Source organism: Tachyglossus aculeatus, chromosome 14, assembly GCF_015852505.1.
Source record: "Tachyglossus aculeatus isolate mTacAcu1 chromosome 14, mTacAcu1.pri, whole genome shotgun sequence".
Lineage (NCBI taxonomy): Eukaryota > Metazoa > Chordata > Mammalia > Monotremata > Tachyglossidae > Tachyglossus > Tachyglossus aculeatus.
This window is the reverse complement of record NC_052079.1, coordinates 37,402,312-37,423,986: the sequence shown is the minus strand read 5'-3', so window position 1 is coordinate 37,423,986 and position 21,675 is coordinate 37,402,312. Positions and strand designations below refer to the sequence as shown.

The following is a 21,675-nucleotide window of genomic DNA, read 5'->3' as shown; positions in this document are numbered from 1 at the left end:
CCTCCTGGATGGTCCTTGGTCCATTTCCATCATCGTGCCGACAAGAGTTGCTGGAGGGTCTTGCACGGGCTTCTGTTCTCCCGTCCCCATCCCTCCCCTACCGCACTTCTCTCCAGTGGCTCTGGTGGGAAGGAGAAGGATTTGAGGGGTAGAAGAGGGAGTGAGGGAGGACCTTTTCAGTTTGTTTTGCTGTTGCCGTGCTTTACTGAAGCCAGGTGAGGAGCCCCCAGCCCTTTTCCTCTCAGACTCTGGGGAAACAGGTTTCTGGGTGGAGGAGAGAGTGAGTCACGCCAGGCACCAAGAGGCTTCTTTGAGGGTGTCTCCCTCCCGGGGTGGTTCTCCAGCGCACGCTGGACCGGCCCATCCAACTTCTGCAGGAAGAAGGGCAGAGCCGCTTCCTGGCAACTGACTCCTTCAGAGTCTGAGCATCAGGAAAGGCCAGAGGGCGATTTTCTGAGGGTCAATACAGGGAAGTGAGGGGGAGTGAATGGGCTTGGGGATGCTACCCCCTCCCTGCTTCCTCTCTGGAGGCGGAGGTACCCCCCACCTAGCACCCCCATACGTATCTTGCATTTAATATTCCTTCTTCCCACGTGTAATTTGCGTCCACCTGCTTCCTTCCTCGTAAGCTGAGAGCAACGATGATCATGCCCACTATTGTACTGACTTAATACAGACCTCTGCACTTAGTAGGTGCTCCAGATGCCACTGACTGATCAATCAGTTCCCTTACTGTTGAAATGGACCGTGTTCCCTCCCTTTTGGATTGTGAGTTCTGGGTGGGGTCAAATTTGTGTCCCATCCCACCACAGAGCAAGCGCTTGACGAGTCTGTTCTCAGTCACTCCAACTGAAGGATTTTATCCCTTTCCATAGCCAGGGATGGAGGCTCATGTTGCAGATGGGAGGTGAGCTTGGTCCCGGCCCACAAACTTCCTCACCCAGCGTCTGTGTGAGGGAGGTGATTCAGTGCGGCACCCCGTGACAGTCTTCTCCCTGTCAGTCACGTTCCCGCTGCGACAACGAGCGAAAAGGTGGGCAGGGGTGCAGCACAGTGCAAACACAGAGTTGAAGTCCAAAATCCACTTAGCCAAAATAGTGGATAAGTCCAAAATCCAAAATCCCCCTATCTCCATTCCACTTCCCAACCTTTCCTCATCATCATCAATCGTATTTATTGAGCGCTTACTATGTGCAGAGCACTGTACAAGCGCTTGGGAAGTACAAACTGGCAACATATAGAGACAGTCCCTACCCAACAGTGGGCTCACAGTCTAAAAGGGGGAGACAGAGAACAAAACCAAACATACTAACAAAATAAAATAAATAGAATAGATATGTACAAGTAAAATAGAGTAATAAATATGTACAAACATAGCCCTAATTAAAGGGATTGTACTTGGCATCCTTGGCCCTGTTGGTCATGTAAGTCAAAGGTAGCATGGAGGTAGGTGAATAACTGACCTAGCTTCTGCTGTACTGAAAGAAAGCTAAGGCACACACATAGCCCTTGCATTAGGTTTTTATTTTGGTATTTTATCCCCATTATAAAAAGTCAAAATTGTTTGTACATCAATAGTTTCAAAAGAAAACCATGCAAAGTGATGCAATGTTTACAGCTTTTTTCCTGTTTTGCTCCCTCCATAATTTTGTAAGAAACAGAACATGGGGCTTCCTTTAAATATGCTAGCCCCCTGTTGCTAGCAAAGCAAACTTTGGGCCTTTTGGTGATAGGTGTGGGGTTTGAAGGGAATACTTCAGGTGCCTCTGCATGCTACAGGGTCTTACGGTATAAGAGTATGGCACTTAACCAGCTTGAAAATGTCAATTTTGGCTTGCAAGACATGATTTGAGATTGTTTCAACAAGTGTCCTTGGGTCATTCCTCGGGTGGTGGGAATAGAGGCAGAGGGGTGAAGTAGAAAGTGGGAAAATGAGCAGATCTACAACTTAAGAACATACAATCACCACAGTTCTCAAAGTGACAGATGGGGAAGAAAAGCCACAGGACCATCGACCAAGGCCGTTAACGCAAGGGTTAGTATCCCCTGCTCCTAAATCATAGTTTAAAGTCTTCTCAGAACCCAAAATGGACTCACCTTCTATGCAACCTGATCACTGGTTTTACTCAAGCATTTTAGATTAAAAAAAAAACAAACCACCAGCATCATGTAAGTTTACAATCATTGCAGTTCAAAAAAAGTGTTAAATTGTACAAAGAGACATAAGGAATTAAGACTGGTCATTAAGGGAAATTTGCAAGTTGCATAGAGATTTGCACACTGTATGGCACTGAAAAATCTTGCTGTGGCCCAAAGTACAAATGGTTAACCCAACATTATACAACAAAGTATTTATAGGCTAGCAACTCTGAATTTAACACAATACTGTACATTTTTACATTTTTATCAATTATATCATTCAAGAATTACAAAATATCATGCATTACTGCTAATAGTATCATGTTCAACCTTAATTCCCAAGGATTTGGAGGAAAAATAAAAAAAATCCACATTTACTGTGCTGTTTTAGTTCAAAAACTCCACAAAAGATTTTAGCCAAAACCTAATGGCAATTATTAGACTGAGTTTAGGTGCAGATTTAAAAAAAATACATTTATCTCTGAACAAGGCAAAGTAGAAAAGTGATACTGAAAAATGGTTTCCTGATTTTGCCACAGCCTAATTAGAATTTTGAAATTAGGGTGATTAAATTCCTTTTAAGTTTTCTATTCCCTTCATTTAGCAGTATTTTCAAAATCTAGATTCATTTGAACTGAAACCTGTACTTAATCCTTGTGGTTCTGATTAGTCCACACATACACACACACACACACACAAAGCACAAGATCTCATTTTTTAAACAAGAACTGTGGCACCAATATTTCCTTAAAAAGTGTAACAGCACGCAATTTATAGCAGCATTTTACACAATTTGTGTTTAAAGTAGACTAATATGTACTGAGTAACAAAGTCTTAAATTACATTTACTTTCCATTTTACACTCACTATTTACCAGTTAGAGTATTTACAGAGTGTTTAAATGCTATGTGTACAATGATCACTTATTCTAAAGTGAGCTTCATAATAGAGAAGATTCGACTTCAGCCACAATTCTGGTGTGGTTATGGGAAGGTGAAAACAATTCTCAGAAAAGGTACGTATGCATTTACAAGGGACTGCTTAGAAAAAAAACGGTTTTGAAGTAATTTGTTAATGACCGGCTGCTTGCCGGCATTTAGAATATTAGCACACACTTGTTATATGATCTTGCATCAATTACTTCTCCATGATGGGTTCAAGTGATGAAATGGAAAGCATTTAAAAATCCAGAACAATGTAATTAGGCCAGTTCCCATCCTGGCTTATCACTTCATGCTAATGGGATGGTCTAAAAAGATTCCAGTCTTTGCCTAGTCGTGGAGGGGAATGTTTGAACGGAATCTGAACCATCATCCCTACGGAGAGTTTGCCGTGGGACTGTATTAGCTTCCTATCTGCTTTCCGGAACCAAAAGGTGACCTAATCCTCAAATATGTCTCACCTTCCCAAATGGAGAACTCTGTTTAGGGGAGAGAGAGAGAGGGGGAAAAAAATATAAGACTGCAAGTTTTAGATCCTTGAAAAAGGTCAAAACCAGAAAACATTCTGACCACAGGAAGCTACCTTTTTTTGGGTGGTGATGGGGAGATGGTGAATAAGAGAAGGCGAAGAGATCAAGGTTGATACTTAGCTGGAATTATTTCAGGAGTCTTTAAAGAAATAAGTTTATTTTCCTTTGAAGTGACATACAAAATTGCAATAGTAAAAATATAGCCTTAAAAAAATTGTGGAGCCCCCAATTAAAATGCTCTCCTTTCACTACAGAAAAAGCTAATGCACCAGAAAGTCTGTAAAACCCAATACCACAAATAAGGGGGACAAGAGATTTATCCAGCCAGTTTCTTAAATACATTTACAGTGATGCCTCCTCCCTCTCAGACTGCCCTATAAAATAACCCCCTCCCCCTGGACAAAGTACTCCATGGAGTAGTTGAGAAAGTTGACAGACTAGAAAATCTGAGAGCTTTGGTGGGAAGGGGGTCGGGGAAAGCCAGTTAAGGCATCTTAAATTCTATATATGGCTTTGGTTTACTGAGTATTTTACATTGTTAGGGAAAATAATTTCAAAATAGCTTAAGTACATGCAAAAATGATTTGATACATAAATGCATGGCATTTTAGACAAAATTTAAATATTTGCAGATGTTTGCATGGGAACCCAGAAGTGCCCCTCTTTCCCTGTACTGGTGCCTGGGGAAAGGGGTCACAAACTATCTCACAGCAGATGGTAACCCAGAAGTCTGTGCAGAAGTGACATACAACGAATTGTTGTCCGGAAGGGAGGGGACCATGGAATTTCCATTAATTGGAGAGCAGCCCAGTTTCAATTTTTCCAAATAAGCTGCATGTACAGGTTTGTGACACTGAAGAACCTTGATCGCATCTTCTATTTTGAACCACTCTCGCTTCCTTCCTGGAAGATATTAGAAATCATAAGCCATTACAGAAGTAGTCTCACGGCAATCTATTTGATATACTTAGGGTGAAAAAAAGTCACCACCAAGTGGCTCTTGGTTCATCTAAAGTGCTATCAGATTAAGCTATATTAATGGACCTCAATACACCTGATTGGGGTGCAGGTGGCCAATGCACATTAGGTGCCGACAGCTGGACCTGCAAATAAGCTCTGGTTTATTTTGTGATCATGGATTAGGCACATTGGCAAAGAGAAGCAGCATGGCCTAGGGGATGTAACTGGGGCCTGGGACTCGGAAGGACCTGGGTTCTAATGCCTGCTCTACCACTTATCCGCTTGTTACCTCATCTGTAAAATGAGGATCAAGACTCTAAAGGCCCCACGTGGGACATGAATCGTGTCCAACCTGATATCAGGGTAGATATCTACGCCAGCACTTTGTACAGCGCCAGCCATATAGTAACTGCTTAAATACCGAGCCGACACGCTGTATATACTCGGGGCACCTCAGCGGGAGAAGGTATGTATTTGGAGGCCCTGGTCCACATAAGGACCATTTTCCTTACAAAACTATATAGCTCGCTCAATCAGTAATGCAGGACCACTCAGGTAGGGAGATTTTCATGAAGCATAGAACTGAGCTGTATGAAAAACAAGACATCTTACACAGTTTAATCCATGGCAACAGAATTGATGTTTCCTATTAAGTAGTACATATTATTCCGTTGTAACGCTGTCAGCCCATATCCACACTTGCAAAAGCAGCCGATCAATCTGACAAGCTTCTTCCTAGGCAGAACTATGCTGCACATCAAGACATACATGTATCTTCAATAATAATTTTTTTTAAAAAAAACAAAACACCTTGTAAACTGGGAAACCTAGATAGGTGTCATCCTATTTGAAGGCCAACTGCAGCTGCCAGTTTAGGTCACTGTATGAAGGAGGAAAAGGGACTCATTTTGGGTGTGGAAGGAAGGGGGTCCACACTCAGTCTGTTTCTTGCCTTGGTCTCCAGAGAGCCCCCTGAGCGTCAGGGATCATGTCTAATTTCCCCGTGTACGCCTCCTCGGCACTAGGTAGAAGGCTTCATACTCTTAGTTAATCCTAAACACAGTTTACTACTCAATCCCTGGAATTAACACCTACCTCTCTAACTACTTCTCCCCCTCCACAGTTGCTCTTTCTTTGAAAACCAAAATATAATGTTCCCTGTGCTCATTTCAGTCTTTTAATATTGGTCATGAAGGACTCAGAGCTACAACAACGTATCTTGACTTCGGCACGGGGCTTGGGTGACGAGTGCCTTTCTTAATTTAGCACAGATAATTCTCTACTTTGCTAGCACAAGATGCCCTTTTGCTCAACACGATGTCAAATACTTAAGGCTTTGACTTAATCTTCATCCACAAAACAACCTTAACCACGGCACACTTCCATTATTTGGATTATCCAACATTTGTGACAGTTTTGGGTCACAGGGATGCATTAACGCACCGTACAATTTTCCTAAGGGAAACTACCTTTTCAGCCCTGTTTTGCTGAACGCTTTTAACGGAACCAATTGAGAGCCAACTGCAATACAGGAGGCATGGCCACTGCATCAGCAGACATAGGGGCACTGGCAGGGTAAAGTGTCACAAATAGATAAAATTTCACCCCCAAAGAAGATGCCCCGGACTCTGAAAATCACCCAGAGGTACCTCAATGCAGGACCCATAGTTCTGCCCACACTGTGCAAGTGATATATGGGCCAGGCACGGTTTTTGCTGACGTCTCCTTAACTCTTTAGCTTTCCCAAGCTTCACCTCAAAGAGCTGCTCCTTTCTTGGTTGCAGGTTCGCTACGCTGCTTTCTTTGCGTCCAGTGACTCCCAGCTGGGATCCACCAGTTGAGATGCCTCATGCCCCAGGCAGAAAAGTTTAAGCTACTGAGGGAAGTTGAAGCTTAGCTTTGGAAAAGAGAATCACGGTTCCTAGAAGGTGGCGTTTGATAGGTATGTACGTATTGTTGGTCTGAAGATTTGTCTACCGGCATCTACGCTTGACAAAAGCTTGCAGCATTACTTACCTATATTAACAGAATCCTCCCAGTCTTCCAAAATTTCAGTCACTGTCAGGACATAGACATAAGTCCTATGCTTCCGGTCTTGGTTCTGCTTGAATATCAAAAGGGAAACGCACAAAACATTTTAGTCTACAAGCGCGTGCCCTGACTGTTGGACAATCTCAACAAAACAAGACCCCCTCTATCCTCCCTTCTTGTTTAGGCACAAGGACCATGGATCAAACACCATTTCATCATCATCAATCGTATTTATTGAGCACTATGTGCGGAGCACTGTACTAAGCGCTTGGGAAGTACAAATTGGCAACATATAGAGACAGTCCCTACCCAACAGTGGGCTCACAGTCTAGAAGGGGGAGACAGAACAAAACATATTAACAAAATAAAATAAATAGAATAGATATGTACAAGGGAGCAGATAAGTATGTGCTGAATGATAGCAAGTACTCTATAATTACTCTATTTATTTATTACTCTATTTTACTTGTACATAGCTATTTATTTTATTTTGTTAGTATGTTTGGTTTTGTTCTCTGTCTCCCCCTTTTAGACTGTGAGCCCACTGTTGGGTAGGGACCGTCTCTATATGTTGCCAACTTGGACTTCCCAAGCGCTCAGTACAGTGCTCTGCACACAGTAAGCGCTCAATAAATACGACTGATGATGATGATAGTAGCAGAAACTTTTCCTAATCTTTCAACCAGTATTTTCCGGAGCAAGAGGTGACAGTTAATATCAGCACTGCTCCCCTGGATGTTGCTTCCCCTAACATTTTAAATAAACGATCGTTATTAATAGCGTCACGCTACCCGGAATCTCAGATCCGTAAAAGTTGGCGGCTGTGTTGCCGCTTCCAATTTCGTTCCAGGAGATGGCACTATGTGGTTGCTCACAAAACCACCAACTTCCGTGGAAACAACTCACACGTGCAACAAACCGTTTTCCCCTTCCCTGGCCAAAATGTTGTATAAATTAAGCCTCTTCAGAACATGCATCTGTTAGCCCCAGGTTTTCTTTGTACCAGTACTATTTTCTGTGCTGATAATAATAATAATAATAATAATAATAATAATATTTGTTAAGCGCTTACTATGTGCAGAGCACTGTTCTAAGCGCTGGTAATGTATATTAAGAAAAGATATCAACGAGAAGTACCGCACACCCCAGCTGCATTACGGGAAAGTGGCGTGGGGCTCGGTGGAAAGAGCACGGGCTTTGGAGTTCAAATCCCGGCTCTGCCGACTGTCAGCTGTGTGACTTTGGGCAAGTCACTTCACTTCTACGGGCCTCAGTTCTCTCATCTGTAAAATGGGGATGAAGACTGAGCCCCCTGTGGGACAACCTGATCACCTCGTAACCTCCCCTGCGCTTAGAACAGTGCTTTGCACATAGTATGCGCTTAATAAATGCCATCATTATTATTATAGAGCAAGGGCCTCGGAGTCAGAAGGGCATGGGCTCTTATCCTGACCCTGCCCTACGTCTGCTGTGAGGCCTTGGACAAGTAACTTCCCTTCCTCTGGGCCTCAGTTCTCTCATCTGTAAAATGGGGCTGAAGACTGTGAGCCCCCTGTGGGACAACCTGATCACCTTGTAACCTCCCCTGTGCTTAGAACAGTGCTTTGCACATAGTAAGCGCTTAATAAATGTCATCATTATTATATTATCATTATTATTATAATAGAGCAAGGGCCTCAGAGTCAGAAGGGCATGGGCTCTTATCCTGACCCTGCCCTACGTCTGCTGTGAGGCCTTGGACAAGTAACTTCCCTTCCTCTGGGCCTCAGTTACCTCATCTGTAAAATGGAGATAGAGAACGTGAGCCCTATGTGGGAGAGGGACTGTTTCCAACCTAACATCTGCCCCAAGGCTTAGAACAGTGCTTGGCCCATGGTAAGCACTTAAGTGCCATTATTATTATTATTATTAATTATTATTATGATGCAAGTTACCTCAATATTCCAGTTTCACTATGCAATGGACTTTTCACCCCTAAATATGACACTCAAGTTTCCAGGATTCTTAGTTTTCCAAGATTTCATAGCAAACACAGGGCATGATTGCAATGCAAGAAACAGGAGAAGCCTTGATGGGAAAAATTCATTTGGACTTTTTTTTTTTTTCCTATTTCCAAGTTGCTTGGTTTTCACCGGCCAGACACACTTCGCTTCCAAAAGGCTATGTCTGCTGGTGCAGTGGAAAGAGCATCACTCTGGGAAGCGGGAGATCTCGGTTCTAGCTCCAGTTCTGTCCGCAGGGGCTTTGCTATCAGTGGGGAACGTTTCTGACCGACAAACTACCTAGGGTGTTTTGGACGGTGAACAGGCCCGGTGGGAATCCTTTAAAATAGCTGGCCAAAAGGCTACATGGCTACTGAGAAGCCATGAGAAGCAGCGTGGCTCAGTGGAAAGAGTACAGGCTTTGGAGTCAGAGGTCATGGGTTCAAATCCCAACTCCGCCAATTGTCAGCTTTGTGACTTTGGGCAAGTCACTTCACTTCTCTGAGCCTCAGTGCCCTCATCTGTAAAATGGGGATTAAGATTGTGAGCCCCCTGTGGGACAACCTGATCACCTTGTATCCCCCCAGCACTTAGAACAGTGCTTTGGACATAATGCCATCATTATTATTATTACTGAGACTTGGGATGCTGTGGCACAGGGACAATGTCTTAATCTGATTATAGTTTGCCATATAATAACTGCTTAAATACCAGTTATTTCTATGCTGTGGTCACTTAAGCCATAAATGGGTCCTGCCCATAGAAAAAAGCAAAACCCACAAATCTGAGTGTCTGCAATGACGATGGGGCCGTACGGAGCCTTAGCACTATAATCAGTTCCTCCAAAGAGATCACGGGTCTTGATGTCTTGGGGCTGAGACTTCATCCTTCATTCCCAACCGGAGAGTCCATCACCAACAGATTTGTTAGAGGAAAGTTCTGGTTGGCCTCCCGTAAAGTTGAATGATACTCTGCAAGTTCTGGAGGCATTTTTGTTCCTATTTAGGTTTAATCCCCAAGGCTGTGGGTTCACAGTATTATACACAGCCTCAGCAATCAGGAATTAGTAGAAACCTAAACTAAAACATGTGCAGGTATTTTGTAAAATTCTACTGCTGGGGGCGGGGCACAGTTCTTCAAAAACCTAATCACGTTATTAAGCTCACAACAGCCTAAGAATCTAGGTCCCCTCACTGTTCCGTGGGGCCCAAGTTTTTGACAGGTAAAACAGGAACACTTTTCAAAACTCTGACCCACTGATTTTCTCTCAAAACCCTCCCGTTTTACCTCAAATTCCTGTATGTATCCTTCATAAAAGGGGAGAGGAGGAAGAGTACAGGCTGGGAAGAGAGAGGAGATGGGGTGAAGCCTGACTGGGAAATCAGGAGGGGGCACTTGAGACATGAAGTGCTGCCCACGTCAGAGGGAGACCAGGACAAAAGGGCAATGCCCTTGTTGAAAGCAGGGCCCCATCCCAAGTGCAGCACAATCACCCAGATGCCCCTCTGACGGACAGCCCTTCAGGAGGGAAGAGTGGGAATATCTTTGACTCTTTACAGGGAACTCACCTCAAATATCCCCAGCAGTCTTCCTAGTTTTCCTTTCACTCCAGCCTGCAGATAAAGATGACAACTTCTGTTTCAAAAGTACAGGCCTTTGTGCCTCGAGACTAGAGTTTCTCAATTATTCACCGGTTCCATAAACAACAGTTCTCCTACCCTCATCAGAAATGGGAAGTAGGCGATTGGAACTAGAAGCATCCTCATTTTAATGGTCCTCAGCGTACCTTATGAAGGCTCTTTTGGAGTCTGTCAGCAAGGTGACTTAATGGGAAGTAAGTTTCATTAGAGGCTAAATCACATAAAACTCATTCAGCAGTCCACACCACCCCGATCCAGTTTCTGGGAGTTGGTGGCTCTTGGAAATGTGTGTGGGAGGTGTTACTAGTCCAAAAGGGACCACAGCAGCTGCTCCAATATGAGCACTCAGCTGTCACCAGAGAAGTCATACTTCTGGTTCATGCTGGGGAGAGGGGAAAATGGGAGAGAGAGACCCATGCTGGCCTAGTGGAAAGAGCATGGGCCCGGGGCAGAGGACCTCGGTTCTAATCCTGGCTCTCCCCTTTTAGACTGTGAGCCCACTGTTGGGTAGGGACTGTCTCTATATATTGCCAATTTGTACTTCCCAAGCGCTTAGTACAGTGCTCTGCACATAGTAAGCGCTCAATAAATACGATTGATGATGATGATGATGATGCCACTTCCCTGTTGTGTGAACGGGTCATTCAACTTCTTTATGCCTCAGGTAAAATGGGGACTCATTACTTGGTCTCCTTCCTACTTTGGCTGTGAGTCCCGTGTGAGATAGAGACTGTGTCCCACCTGATTATCTTACATCTACCCCATGATTGGTACACTGTAAGTGCTTAACACATACCACTATTACAGAGACCCTTCTCCCCAGTGTGTAAAACTTGTGTCTGCTCTCCCCTCAACTGACATACACTCATTTGACCCAGCTCCAGCCCCAACTCCTATATTACCCTTTGCAATAAGTTTACAGTTGACTTTGTGACTAAAAAGGGCAGGTGTCCATATAGGTTGCCTCTATGGCAAATATGCAAACGATCAAGTAAGCAATTGAATGATGGAGATTTACCATGAGTTTTATAGTGGCTGAAAGTGGCTTTTTATGGGAGTTATGAAGTGCTTATTATGTACCAGGCACTATATGAAGCCCAGGGCTTAGATACAAGCTAATCAGGATGGACACAGTCCATGTCCCTCAAAGTCTTAATCCCCATTTTGCAAATGAGGTACCTGAGGCACAGAGAAGTGAAATGAGTTGCTTACGGTAACACACAGCAGATAAGTGGTGGAGCCAGGAATAGATTCCAGGTCCTCCAACTCCCAGGCCCTTGCTTTATCTACTAGGCCACACTTTCTCATTTCTCCTATTCGCCATCCCCTATGCACTCAGATCCCTTTTAGCACTTGCTACTCACTTCATCCTCCTTTCCCCTAGCTGTAATCTGACCATCTAGTGGGGAAGACTGAAACAAAAATGAATTAGATAGGGAGAAGAGAAAGAGGAAAAGATTGATATGAGGCAAAAAAACAAAAATAACCCCCCCCCCCCCAAAAACCCCTAAAAACTTCAGGTAGTCAAGGGACAGGGGCTGTATCAAACTTGATTACTTTTTCCTTTTCCCCAGGTGATTTTTTTTTTAAATAACACAAGTGCTTACTGTGTGTCGCTGGGGGAGATAGAAGGTAATGGAAATCCCCTTTCAGGAGGAATTCCAGAAGGGTTCTGGAAGACCATAGATACCCAAAGGCAGGGGAGAGAGTAAGAAAAAACGGCCAGCGCTGGAAGAGGTGAGAGTGAGGCAGTGCGAAGGTTAGCCTGAGGTTAGTGGGAGAAGGCAAGGAGGAGCACTGATCAAATCTTTCAACTTGATGCAGTGAGGAATGGGTACCTACTGGAAGGGGAGAAGGGTGTAGAATGACATTTTAGAAAAGTGATCTGGACAGCAGTGTGAGGTATGGATGAGAACTGGGAGACCAGTAAGGAGAATGATATAATACATGTGCTTATACGCAAATGTAGGGGGGCGGGAATGGCAGAGAGAGACTCAGGATACATACAGTTTATTCATATAACTTACCTCTTCATAAACTTCCCTCACTGCAGCACCGCCTGGCTCTTCCTCTGGCTCCATCCCACCGCCTGGTACGATCCATTGGTCTGGATACCGACTGCTACTCACCAATAACACCTAAAAGGCCACCAAAAGGTTATTTTACAGATGCAGATTCCTGGCCATGCTTACTAAGCAAACACAAAACAACAGCCAAAATTGCATATGCTGCCATTCTTTCTGTAGACCAGAACATCTGTCACTCAAGGCATTTTTACACTGTGCTACATCCTTTCAGGGAGGGGCTACATTTTTAGATACAGCTTCCTCTGCAACTTCTCTCTGTTTAAAGGAGTTGTGTTTTGGACTTGTTAACTTTAAGGTGTTGTGAGTCTTATTTAAAAGTTTCTGCATTACTACTGCCAAAGTTTAGTCTAGCAAGGTAAAAAGACCAAAAATAAGATAGGAAGAATTCAGTTAGTGAGGTTCGAAGAACATTTCATCTTGTCAAGCTCCTATCGGGGGGAAGAGATGTAGTGGGATTCGGCAAGTGGAATTCTCACCACCTGGGGCTGGGTGACTAGTTTTCCCAAATTAAACTAGGATTGAGAACAAGCCAGATGGGCCTTTTAAGTTCAGGAGGGGGTTTTCTCTCTTCCTGTCTGTAGAGACATTTTGAGAGCCTTGGTGAAGGTCTTGACCCACATGCTGACTTGTGAAAATCTGCTCAGAGACTTGTCTGTGCATAGAAGTTGACTTGTATCATTCGACAGTACAGTGCTCTGCTTGAAAAACTGCACAACTATTTTCATGGACTATTTTCATTCTCTCTCAGACACCCCCACTGATGGATGCTGTCTCACCTTCTACAAACTGAAGGACAAATGCCCTGTTACTTACACGTGCATAATAATCTATGTGCACAGGGGTATCCAAGTCTCAACAATTACAATCCCAAATAATCTAGAGCTATGCCCTGCACTAACTGCTGACCTAGTTCAGAATAAGCTCGTTGTGGCCTTCCATCTGGCCCCTACTTATGCCCCCTCCCTTTGGAGACCCTGGCTGAAGTGGAGATGCTGGGCTGAAAGTCTGTGTTAGGAAAGCTACCGAACCCTCGCTCAGTTGTTACTCTGTCCCTGCCGGAGCTAGGACCAAAATTTATTCCGGAAGGATTCTCAAGCTGACAGAGCAGCATGTGGGAACACGACCAGGTCAGGGAATGGAGGATGGGCCAGGACTCGGGGATATACTTGGACTACCCCATCCCACCCTCAACCAGCATCTCCATTCTGCCAGCAGTCGGCTTGGGCAGGAGTTACGCATTTCCCTGGTTTACCAAACCATCATCACCACCAACAAAAAACTGGGAGGGTAGAGGGGGCCGTTTTGGGGATACATAGGATGCTCAAGAAAATCCCTAGAAATGATCTACAATGTCATTTTTAATTACAGGCTTGGTTCTGGAGTGGAGCCTAAGTGATCCTATTTGGATCTATGAAACAATGTAGCCCATGATGAATTTCCAAGAAGGCCTGTATCTCAAAGTGTGTTGATTTAAGACTGGTTTTCCTCAAAAACTTCTGAAATCGAAGTGCTGTTTGGGAAGATACCATTAACCTTTTCTCAGGTTCCTGCCACCTGATTAACCAGCTTTCAATGAGTGCACCATCACCCTGACTTGCTCCCTTTATTATTCATCCCCTCAACACTTCTGTACATAGATATAATTTACTCTGTCTCCCTCTCTAAACTGTAAGATCACTATGGGCAGGGAATGTGTTTATTCATTGTTGTATCGTACTCTCCCAAGTGCTTAGTACAGTGCTTTGCACATTGTAAGTGCTCAACAATAATAATAATGATGGCACTTATTAAGCGCTTACTATGTGCAAGGCACTGTTCTCAAGAAATACAACTGAATGAATGAATCCATCAATGGTAATTACATTTATCACGCTTCTTAATCTAATACTGGCATGACTAGCATGTTCAATTTTCAGAAGCTTTGTTCTGCTTTTCTAGAAGGGATGCACCTAACTGTCCATTCTCTCCTGCCTTGTTCTCATGACCAAAAGCACATGTGTGTGAAACACACACACACACACACGCACGTGTGAAGTACCTTGGCATCCTCAGCTATAGAAGGCTCCTGTGCTCACGTTTAGTATACACACCATTTCTGAGTCAGTAAGTGAATATTAGTGAAAGGGTATTTGTAGTTAAAGGGAGAAAAATGAGGGGTTATTGTCCACTTCCTTTGCATGAAGTTTAGGGGCTCCATCAGAGCATAAAACTCAAGTCAAGCACTGTTTATCCACTAAGCCACACTGCTTCTCCATTTGGGAGAATTGCTCTTCAAAGTGTTTAATATACATAGTTAATCTCAAGATGACAGGTTTAAGAGGAAAACTTGCTTAATACTGTTGGCATGACATAGCAGAGAAACTCATTTCCTTACCCCTGGTTTTGTGCATCTATTTTCTGTCCCTCAAATACTCTACTCCAAGATTACTTTTAGTCTGCAGTGGCAAAGGCAATGAATAATGCATCAGAAATAGTTACTCTTTCCAATTAAATGCAAATATGCATATCACTGATGAGACTGTCAATAACAAATGCACAAAGCTAGTCAAAACTCACGTTTGCTCCTAAGCTACTAATGTTTCTATACTGAACTTGGAATTCTGAAAAGGTGGTCATCCTCTTCGGAAAGATTATTCCTTTGAAAGAAAGTTAAAACATAAATTAAATCTTAATAGCCTCCTGCTTCAAGTAATGTATTTGTGACTGTAACAGAAATACAATAGGTACTCCTGTGTAGGGGTGCCAACTTTTCATTTTGAAGACAGAGAGTGGCGGGGAGTCACCTACACACAGATCATCACCACCACCACCACCACCACCACCACCCAGGTGGGCCAAGGTCAGGAAGTGGTTTTTACTGCCATCATACCTCACCAGCCAAGCAAGCTGTGCCACAATCATTTTTCCTCAGGTTTCTCCCCCACATGCTGTCAGCTGAGATGCCTCGCTCTATCAAATCAGTTAATATTTATGGGGCACTTATTCCTGTTTGAAGCCCTTGGGAGTACACCAGAGTCAGTCGACATAATTCCCGCCCTCGATGGGCTTACAATGTAGTAGCGGTAATAGACACGAAAATTAGTGGGCTTAAAATTAACAGACACTAAAATTAGTTACAGGTAGGGGGAAGGAACAGTTTTTAAAGATTTGTAATGTAGAAGAAAGGGCTGAGTACTCCAGTGTTTAGATAATGTGGGAAGTGCTGAAATAGCAGTAGGGAAGGAAATAGGGTGGTGAGATGAGAGACTAGGGAAAGGCCTCATGGAGATGTGATTTCAGAAGGACCTTAAAGATGGGGGAAAACAGTGTCCTCCAGTTGTGAAGAGGGAGGGAGTTCCAGATGGAAAGGAGGGAATAACTAAGAAGTCGGAGGTGAGACAAGAACAAAGACCCATTCTGAAGTTTCAAGACTGCCTTGTCAAATCAGGATGCTTGGACAACTTCCTTAATTCCATTACTGTGATCCATCTTTACGGTGCACTACGCAGAACATTTAATGTATGTAAAGCTGAAACCCAGATACATTGAACTGAGAAGCATGCCGTGCACACACACACCCCTCTGAAGTGAAAAAAACCACTGTTTACTATTTACTGTGTGCAAAGCACTGCTAAGCACTTGGAGGGTACAACCCAGTTGGTAGATATGTTCCTTGCCCATAAGGGTGAAGTGTAAGGAGAACCAGAAGTTAGGTTAATTCACTCGGCCATACTTCAAGTTAGCATTAGTTCGAGACGCCTCCCTACCTCCACAATGTACATTTTCCAGTTTTATATCACTTAGAGTGAGGTCAGAAGTTGCTGCAACGCCAAAGCATTATTCTAGATGCTGAGCCTTCTGCAGGCAAGCTACACCCGCTCCTAGTTTAGTCCCCGGGGCTTAAAAATAGCCCTGCAATCTAAAGCAAAGATCTTATTTCTGTTGAGGTCCACTCTGTGGTCCCAGGGCCTGGCTCTGCTCTGCTTGATGACTATCGCTTGATGGAATGGAGGTCTGGGGACAGAATGAACTCCTCACTTTTGCCTCCAGCCCTGGCTGAGCTCCACCGCTCACTGGTCTAAGTCACTACAGGCCCTTAGGCCTAAACAGAGGCAGAGCTTGAGACGAGTCATAATGCCTTAACAGCAGAGGGATCCATCTCTAATCACAAAAGCAAGTTTCTCAATATAGGCGGCCTCAAATTTCCACCTTCTAAAAATAAAATAAAACAAACACGTGCGGAGCCATAATTCTGGTATAAGACACCAAATTCTTTTCATAATTCGTTACAAGGAAACCAAACCTCTCAAGCACAAGGGAGTGCAATAGCAAGCTGGTGTAAACTGGTTTGAAACAAGATTACTAGGCCTTTAAAGTTAAAATGCTGGGTAATATCACCCTGAGGAAGAACAGGATCTCTGTCCTTGGGAAAAACCCTTGTAAAAAGACATCCCATTGTCCTGAAGAGATATTTCAAAGTACAGGCCAACTGAAAAAGTGTTCAAACAGGATACTGCCCCGGCTGTGTCTGAATCTTTCTCTGAGCATCACCTTCTGAAGTTCCCTGATAAGTTATTCAAGATTCAGCGATTTCTCCCATAATCCTTTATGTATATATATATATACATATATATATATATATATATATATAAAAAAATCTACTAGAACTTGTCCCTTAGTTTGCAGGAAGATTCACAGGAAATATACCTGAATGTTTTATTTCGGTTGAATGACCTTAGGCTGCCATGAGGCTGGATTCTACCTTTGGCATGCTGATGTAACGTTATCCTTTCACCTACTCCAGAGCCTTAAAGTCTACCCTGAAGGCCAGGGCAAGGCCAGGGCTCAAAAATTCCAATTGTTATCTTACTATTAGTTAGCGTCTTTTTATGCTATCTAGGAAGCATCCCCTAAAGAACTGGGGAGAGAAAGCTAAATTTCCTCAGAAAGCAAAAACCAACAGTGGCAGCTTCAGTGAACACAGGAAGCATGGTGGGTAGACAGAAATCCTTTTTTGGTGCACTCCAGAATAACACACAGCCAGGTGATTATTTCTTGAAAGATATAAAATTATCCAAGTAACTTTTACAGGTTCAATCAATCAATAGTATTTACTGAGTGTAGAGTGTGTAGAGGGAGTCTGGATAAAAAGGCTTAAATAAAGGAAGGCCTCTTGGAGAAGATGTGACCCTTAACAAGGCTTTGAAGGTAGAAAGAGTGGTGATCTGGCAAATATGGAGGGGGAAGAGGGAGGACGTGGGAAAGGGGTTGGCGGTGTGTCAGATGAGATTGGGGCTCAGTGAGCAGGCTGGTGCTAGAGAAATAATGTGTCTGGATTGGGCTGAAGTAGGAGATAAGTGAAGTAAAGTAGAAGGGGGAAAGTTGAGTGACAAAGCCACTGAAAAGGAGTTTCTGTTTGATGGAGGTGAATGTGTGACCACTGAAGTACTTGAAGAGTGTGGGGTGTGGTGTGGACTGAACTCTTTACAAAAATCATTCAGTAAATGAAGTATGGACTGGAGTCAGGGAGGTCAGTAAGGAGGTAGATCCAGTAGCCAAGGTGGAATAGGGGAAGTGCTCGGCTCAGGGCAGTAGCAGTTTGGATGGAGAGCACAGGGAGGATTTTAGTGATGTTGTGAAACTTGACAGGTTTGGGTAAGACTGGGTATGTGGGTTGTGGGACAGAGATGAGTCGAGAATAACGCCAAGGCTATTATCCTTGGGAGAACAGTGGTATTGTCTACAGTGATGGGAAAGTCAGCAGGAAGCCGGGGTATGGGTGGGAAGAAGAGTTCTGTTTTGGACATGTTTAGTGTGAGGTTTCAACAGAACATCCAGTAGGGATGTCCTGAAGGCAGGCAAAAATATTGAGAGACTGCAGAGAAGGAGAGAAGCCAGGCTGGAGAAGTAAGTTTGGGAATCAGCTGCATAAAGATGGTAGTTGAAATCATGGGAATATTGTACTCTCTCAAGTGCTTAGTACTGTACTGTGCTGTGCACACAGCTAGTGCTCAATACAACTGAATGAATTAATGAGCAAACTCTCCAGATGAGTGGGTGTAGATGGAGAAGAGAAGGGGATCCAGGACTGAGCCTTGAGGGACACCCACTGACAGAGGATGGGAGGCAGAGGATGCCTGCAAGAGACTAAGAAGGAGCAGTCAGAGATAGGAAAACCAGGAGAGGACTATGTCAGTGAAATCAAGGTTGGACGTTTCAAGAAGGGGTTGATCCACAGTGTTGAAGGTAGTTGGGAGGTCTAGGAGGATTAGTATGGACTAGAGGCCCTCCGATTTGCAAGAGGAGGGTCACTGGTCATTCAGCAGAGTGCTACGGACTGATAAGAAGTCAAAGAAACCACACCCCAAGTCAAATATTTTCCGTGGCAACACATAAGAATTCAGCAGTCCTTTTCTCTAGGAAGCACCAATGCCCTCCACATAGACTTAAGGGTAAAATCCGAGGCAGAGAGATCAGTAAGAAGGCTCCTATAGTAATTCAGCCAGGAGATGAAGAAGGACTGAACCACAAGGGACGTTAGTCCAGTTCTGTGAAATGTTATGGTGGAAGAAATGGTACTTTTTAGAGCCTGACAATGTGTTAGAGGACTCATAGGTGACACTAAGATTGTGAGCTTCTGGGACAGGGAGAATCACTGTAATTAAGGGAAGACTTGAAGGTCACACAATGTAAAGGCAGAAGGGAGTTCAATTTTTGGAGACCTGAAAGCAGGTGGCATTAACACATTATAAGGCAAATACGATGACTGGGTTGGAGAAGCAGATTTAGGAGTCATCCACAAAGCACTAAAATGTAACCAGTTTATCTGCACTGAAGCAATACTTAGTTGCAACCCCAACGCCAATGGAAAGGAAACGTGGAAAATAAAAGGTAGCAGGACACAAACACCTTTGGGATAGTACGCTGAAATGGGAAGATAAAGCAGTTCAATTTTTTGAAGGCAATGTTACTAATGATAATAGCATTAAAATGTATTTTTCAGATTCAAATGGTATTTATGTTTAGGTGTTTTGTCTCACCAATGCTGTCAATGAATTGAACTTATTTATAACGCTCTAAATGACTTCAAGTTTGGGATGAAGTTGAGAAAATATGTACTTCAAATGTTGGACTTTTCATGGCAGCAAAACACCACATTAAATTAATGTTGTTTTTCCCTGAATTATTTAACCAATGCAAAAAAAAAATTTTGCATTGTTTGTCCTGTCAGGATACTGGCCCATGCCCGTGAGTATACCCAGACCACCAATTCCACTGTGGGAAATGGAGTCAGTTAATCCTATTTACTGAGTTGTGTGCAGAGCACTGTATTAAGCACTTGGGAGAGTACAGTATAATAATAAACAGACACACTCCCTGACCTTCAGCAGCTTTAAATAAGTTACAGATATGTACATAAGTGCTGTCAGTCTGGGGGTGCGGAGTGAAGGTGAAAGGTCACTACCCTTTTGGGGATTGGCACTTAAGATGGGGCACCATTAGCTTCTTGGGCAGGGTGGGCAGTTGGAATTAGCCTGGGTCACTCATGGGAGCCTGAAAAGAGCTAAAAGTGCAGCCAAATTGGCAGTTCTCCCTTTTTGTCCTTTCCCTGCATACTTGTTCTCTGGTCTGGCTCTGCCCACCCTCCCACCCCAGGTCAGGACCTGGGGATGTTTCAGACAGGATCTCTTTCAGAACTGATACTTTTGGGAACCCCAGTAGACACCAAGAGTCTGGAAAATGAGCATATCAATAAATCAATCCCCCACACCTTCAAAGTGAACAGTCCACATCTCTAAGCCCCCACAGGTCCCCTTTAACCAGTGAAGAAAATAGAAATGGCCAATCAGCAAGAAATTTCAAAAATGGAAGTGGGGAGAAACTTCATTACCGCATGAGTTTGCTCTCTCTAGCTTTTCAGTGTGTCCCTGTCTTGAGGAATGTAGACTCAGCACCACAATAGGATAAGCGTTCCAAAACACAACCCCGCTTACTCTGAGTTTAAAAGGGTTTCTTCACCTACATTGGTACTTTCAGGGGAAGCACTGAAGACCTCCCCCACCCTCTAAACTCTTCCCTTCACTGTCTCTTTTTGGTCCTCCTCTTGGTCTCAGTGCAGGGAGAAGATCTGAAGGCAGTGGCTCCCTGGCTGCTAAGAGTCGAGTGGATAAAAAGGCAGATGCAATACGGTGGCTTTGCTACCGCCAACCCCTTCTCCGGCATATCTGCCCTCCTGCGCGGCAGGCTGGACAAGATATTTGGCTTCATCAAGCCTGCATAACAAGATTAAGGCAGCTGACCAGAATAGAATAGATTAACTCACAACCTAGAGGGGCAGTGACACACACTTTAAACAGGTGGTAAAGCTTTCGCATGGCTGTGAAGTTGACATACTGGCATATAAATGCAGAGCGTATACTGCAGTCAACAACTAAATGACAAAATTACTCACCATTCAAGATTGTCTGCTCGTAAAGATGATCATAAAATTTGTCACAAAAAACCTTGAAGTTTGATTCTTGCAACAGACAAGACTATAAAACCCCATCAATCTGGTCAAGGGTTCATCCACCAACCAAGGACGGTCGTGTATGCTTTCTGGGTCTCCTAAAAGTCCAACCCATATCTCCACCGTGAGATGGAAGGGATTAAAACAAACAGCCAGAAGTAGGGGAGTGTGAGGGGTGAAGGTTTATGAGAGGATCCCTTAGGATGTTTCGCTGGGGGTGACAGGCAGCAGGAGTCCTAAAAGTACCTGGTTAGCACTGGTTAAGATCACAGCTGCTACCCTGGCAACCCCGCTAACCTGCCAGGGGACCAAAGACACAACCCTGGTACTATGTTATGGTCACTTCAGCCTTAAGTGGGAGTGTACATAAAATTCTTGTGCACCCCACAGCCCAACACGAAGGAGAGATCGTAAATGGCGCTGTGTGAAACATTCAACGCTAAACTTCCTTCTTGGACCTAAAGTCTTTGTGATTGGATTCTTTTAGAATGGATTGGGCTCTTTTAGACTGTGAGCCCACTGTTGGGTAGGGACTGTCTCTATATGTTGCCAATTTGTACTTCCCAAGCGCTTAGTACAGTGCTCTGCACATAGTAAGCGCTCAATAAATACGATTGATGATGATGACGATTGATGATGGATTCACTGTCTACACCCTCGCCTCCACCCCGCAGCCCCAAGAGGATCAGTACTACATCTAATTCCCGCACGTATTTTCTTCCAGTGCTTAGGAGAGCCCTGTACACATTAAGTGCTTAAAAAATAATACTGTCAGAATGAGGCTCATCCAACCAATCGATCCGTGATGTGCTTCTTGGGAGGGAAGGAAAATGCTCTTCATGATCATCATCATGTATACAGCAAGGGAGTCGACCGG

The 21,675-nt window shown here is 43.8% G+C and overlaps 1 protein-coding gene across 3 annotated transcripts in view; it reads right to left on the bottom strand.

The window, feature by feature from the left end:
- Window positions 1–1,505: 1,505 nt before the first annotated feature.
- Window positions 1,506–21,675, bottom strand: part of NUDT4 (nudix hydrolase 4) — a 45,405-nt gene continuing 25,235 nt past the window's right edge. For 2 of the 3 annotated variants that reach the window (XM_038756361.1, XM_038756363.1), the window contains 4 exons: window positions 12,251–12,361; window positions 10,152–10,196; window positions 6,587–6,674; window positions 1,506–4,513 (listed from right to left, as the gene is read on the bottom strand). In XM_038756361.1, the coding sequence (XP_038612289.1) occupies window positions 4,311–4,513; window positions 6,587–6,674; window positions 10,152–10,196; window positions 12,251–12,361 (447 nt within the window). In that variant the 3' untranslated portion in view covers window positions 1,506–4,310. The remainder of the gene's footprint in view (window positions 4,514–6,586; window positions 6,675–10,151; window positions 10,197–12,250; window positions 12,362–21,675) is intronic. The other variant, XM_038756362.1, reaches the window with a different exon arrangement.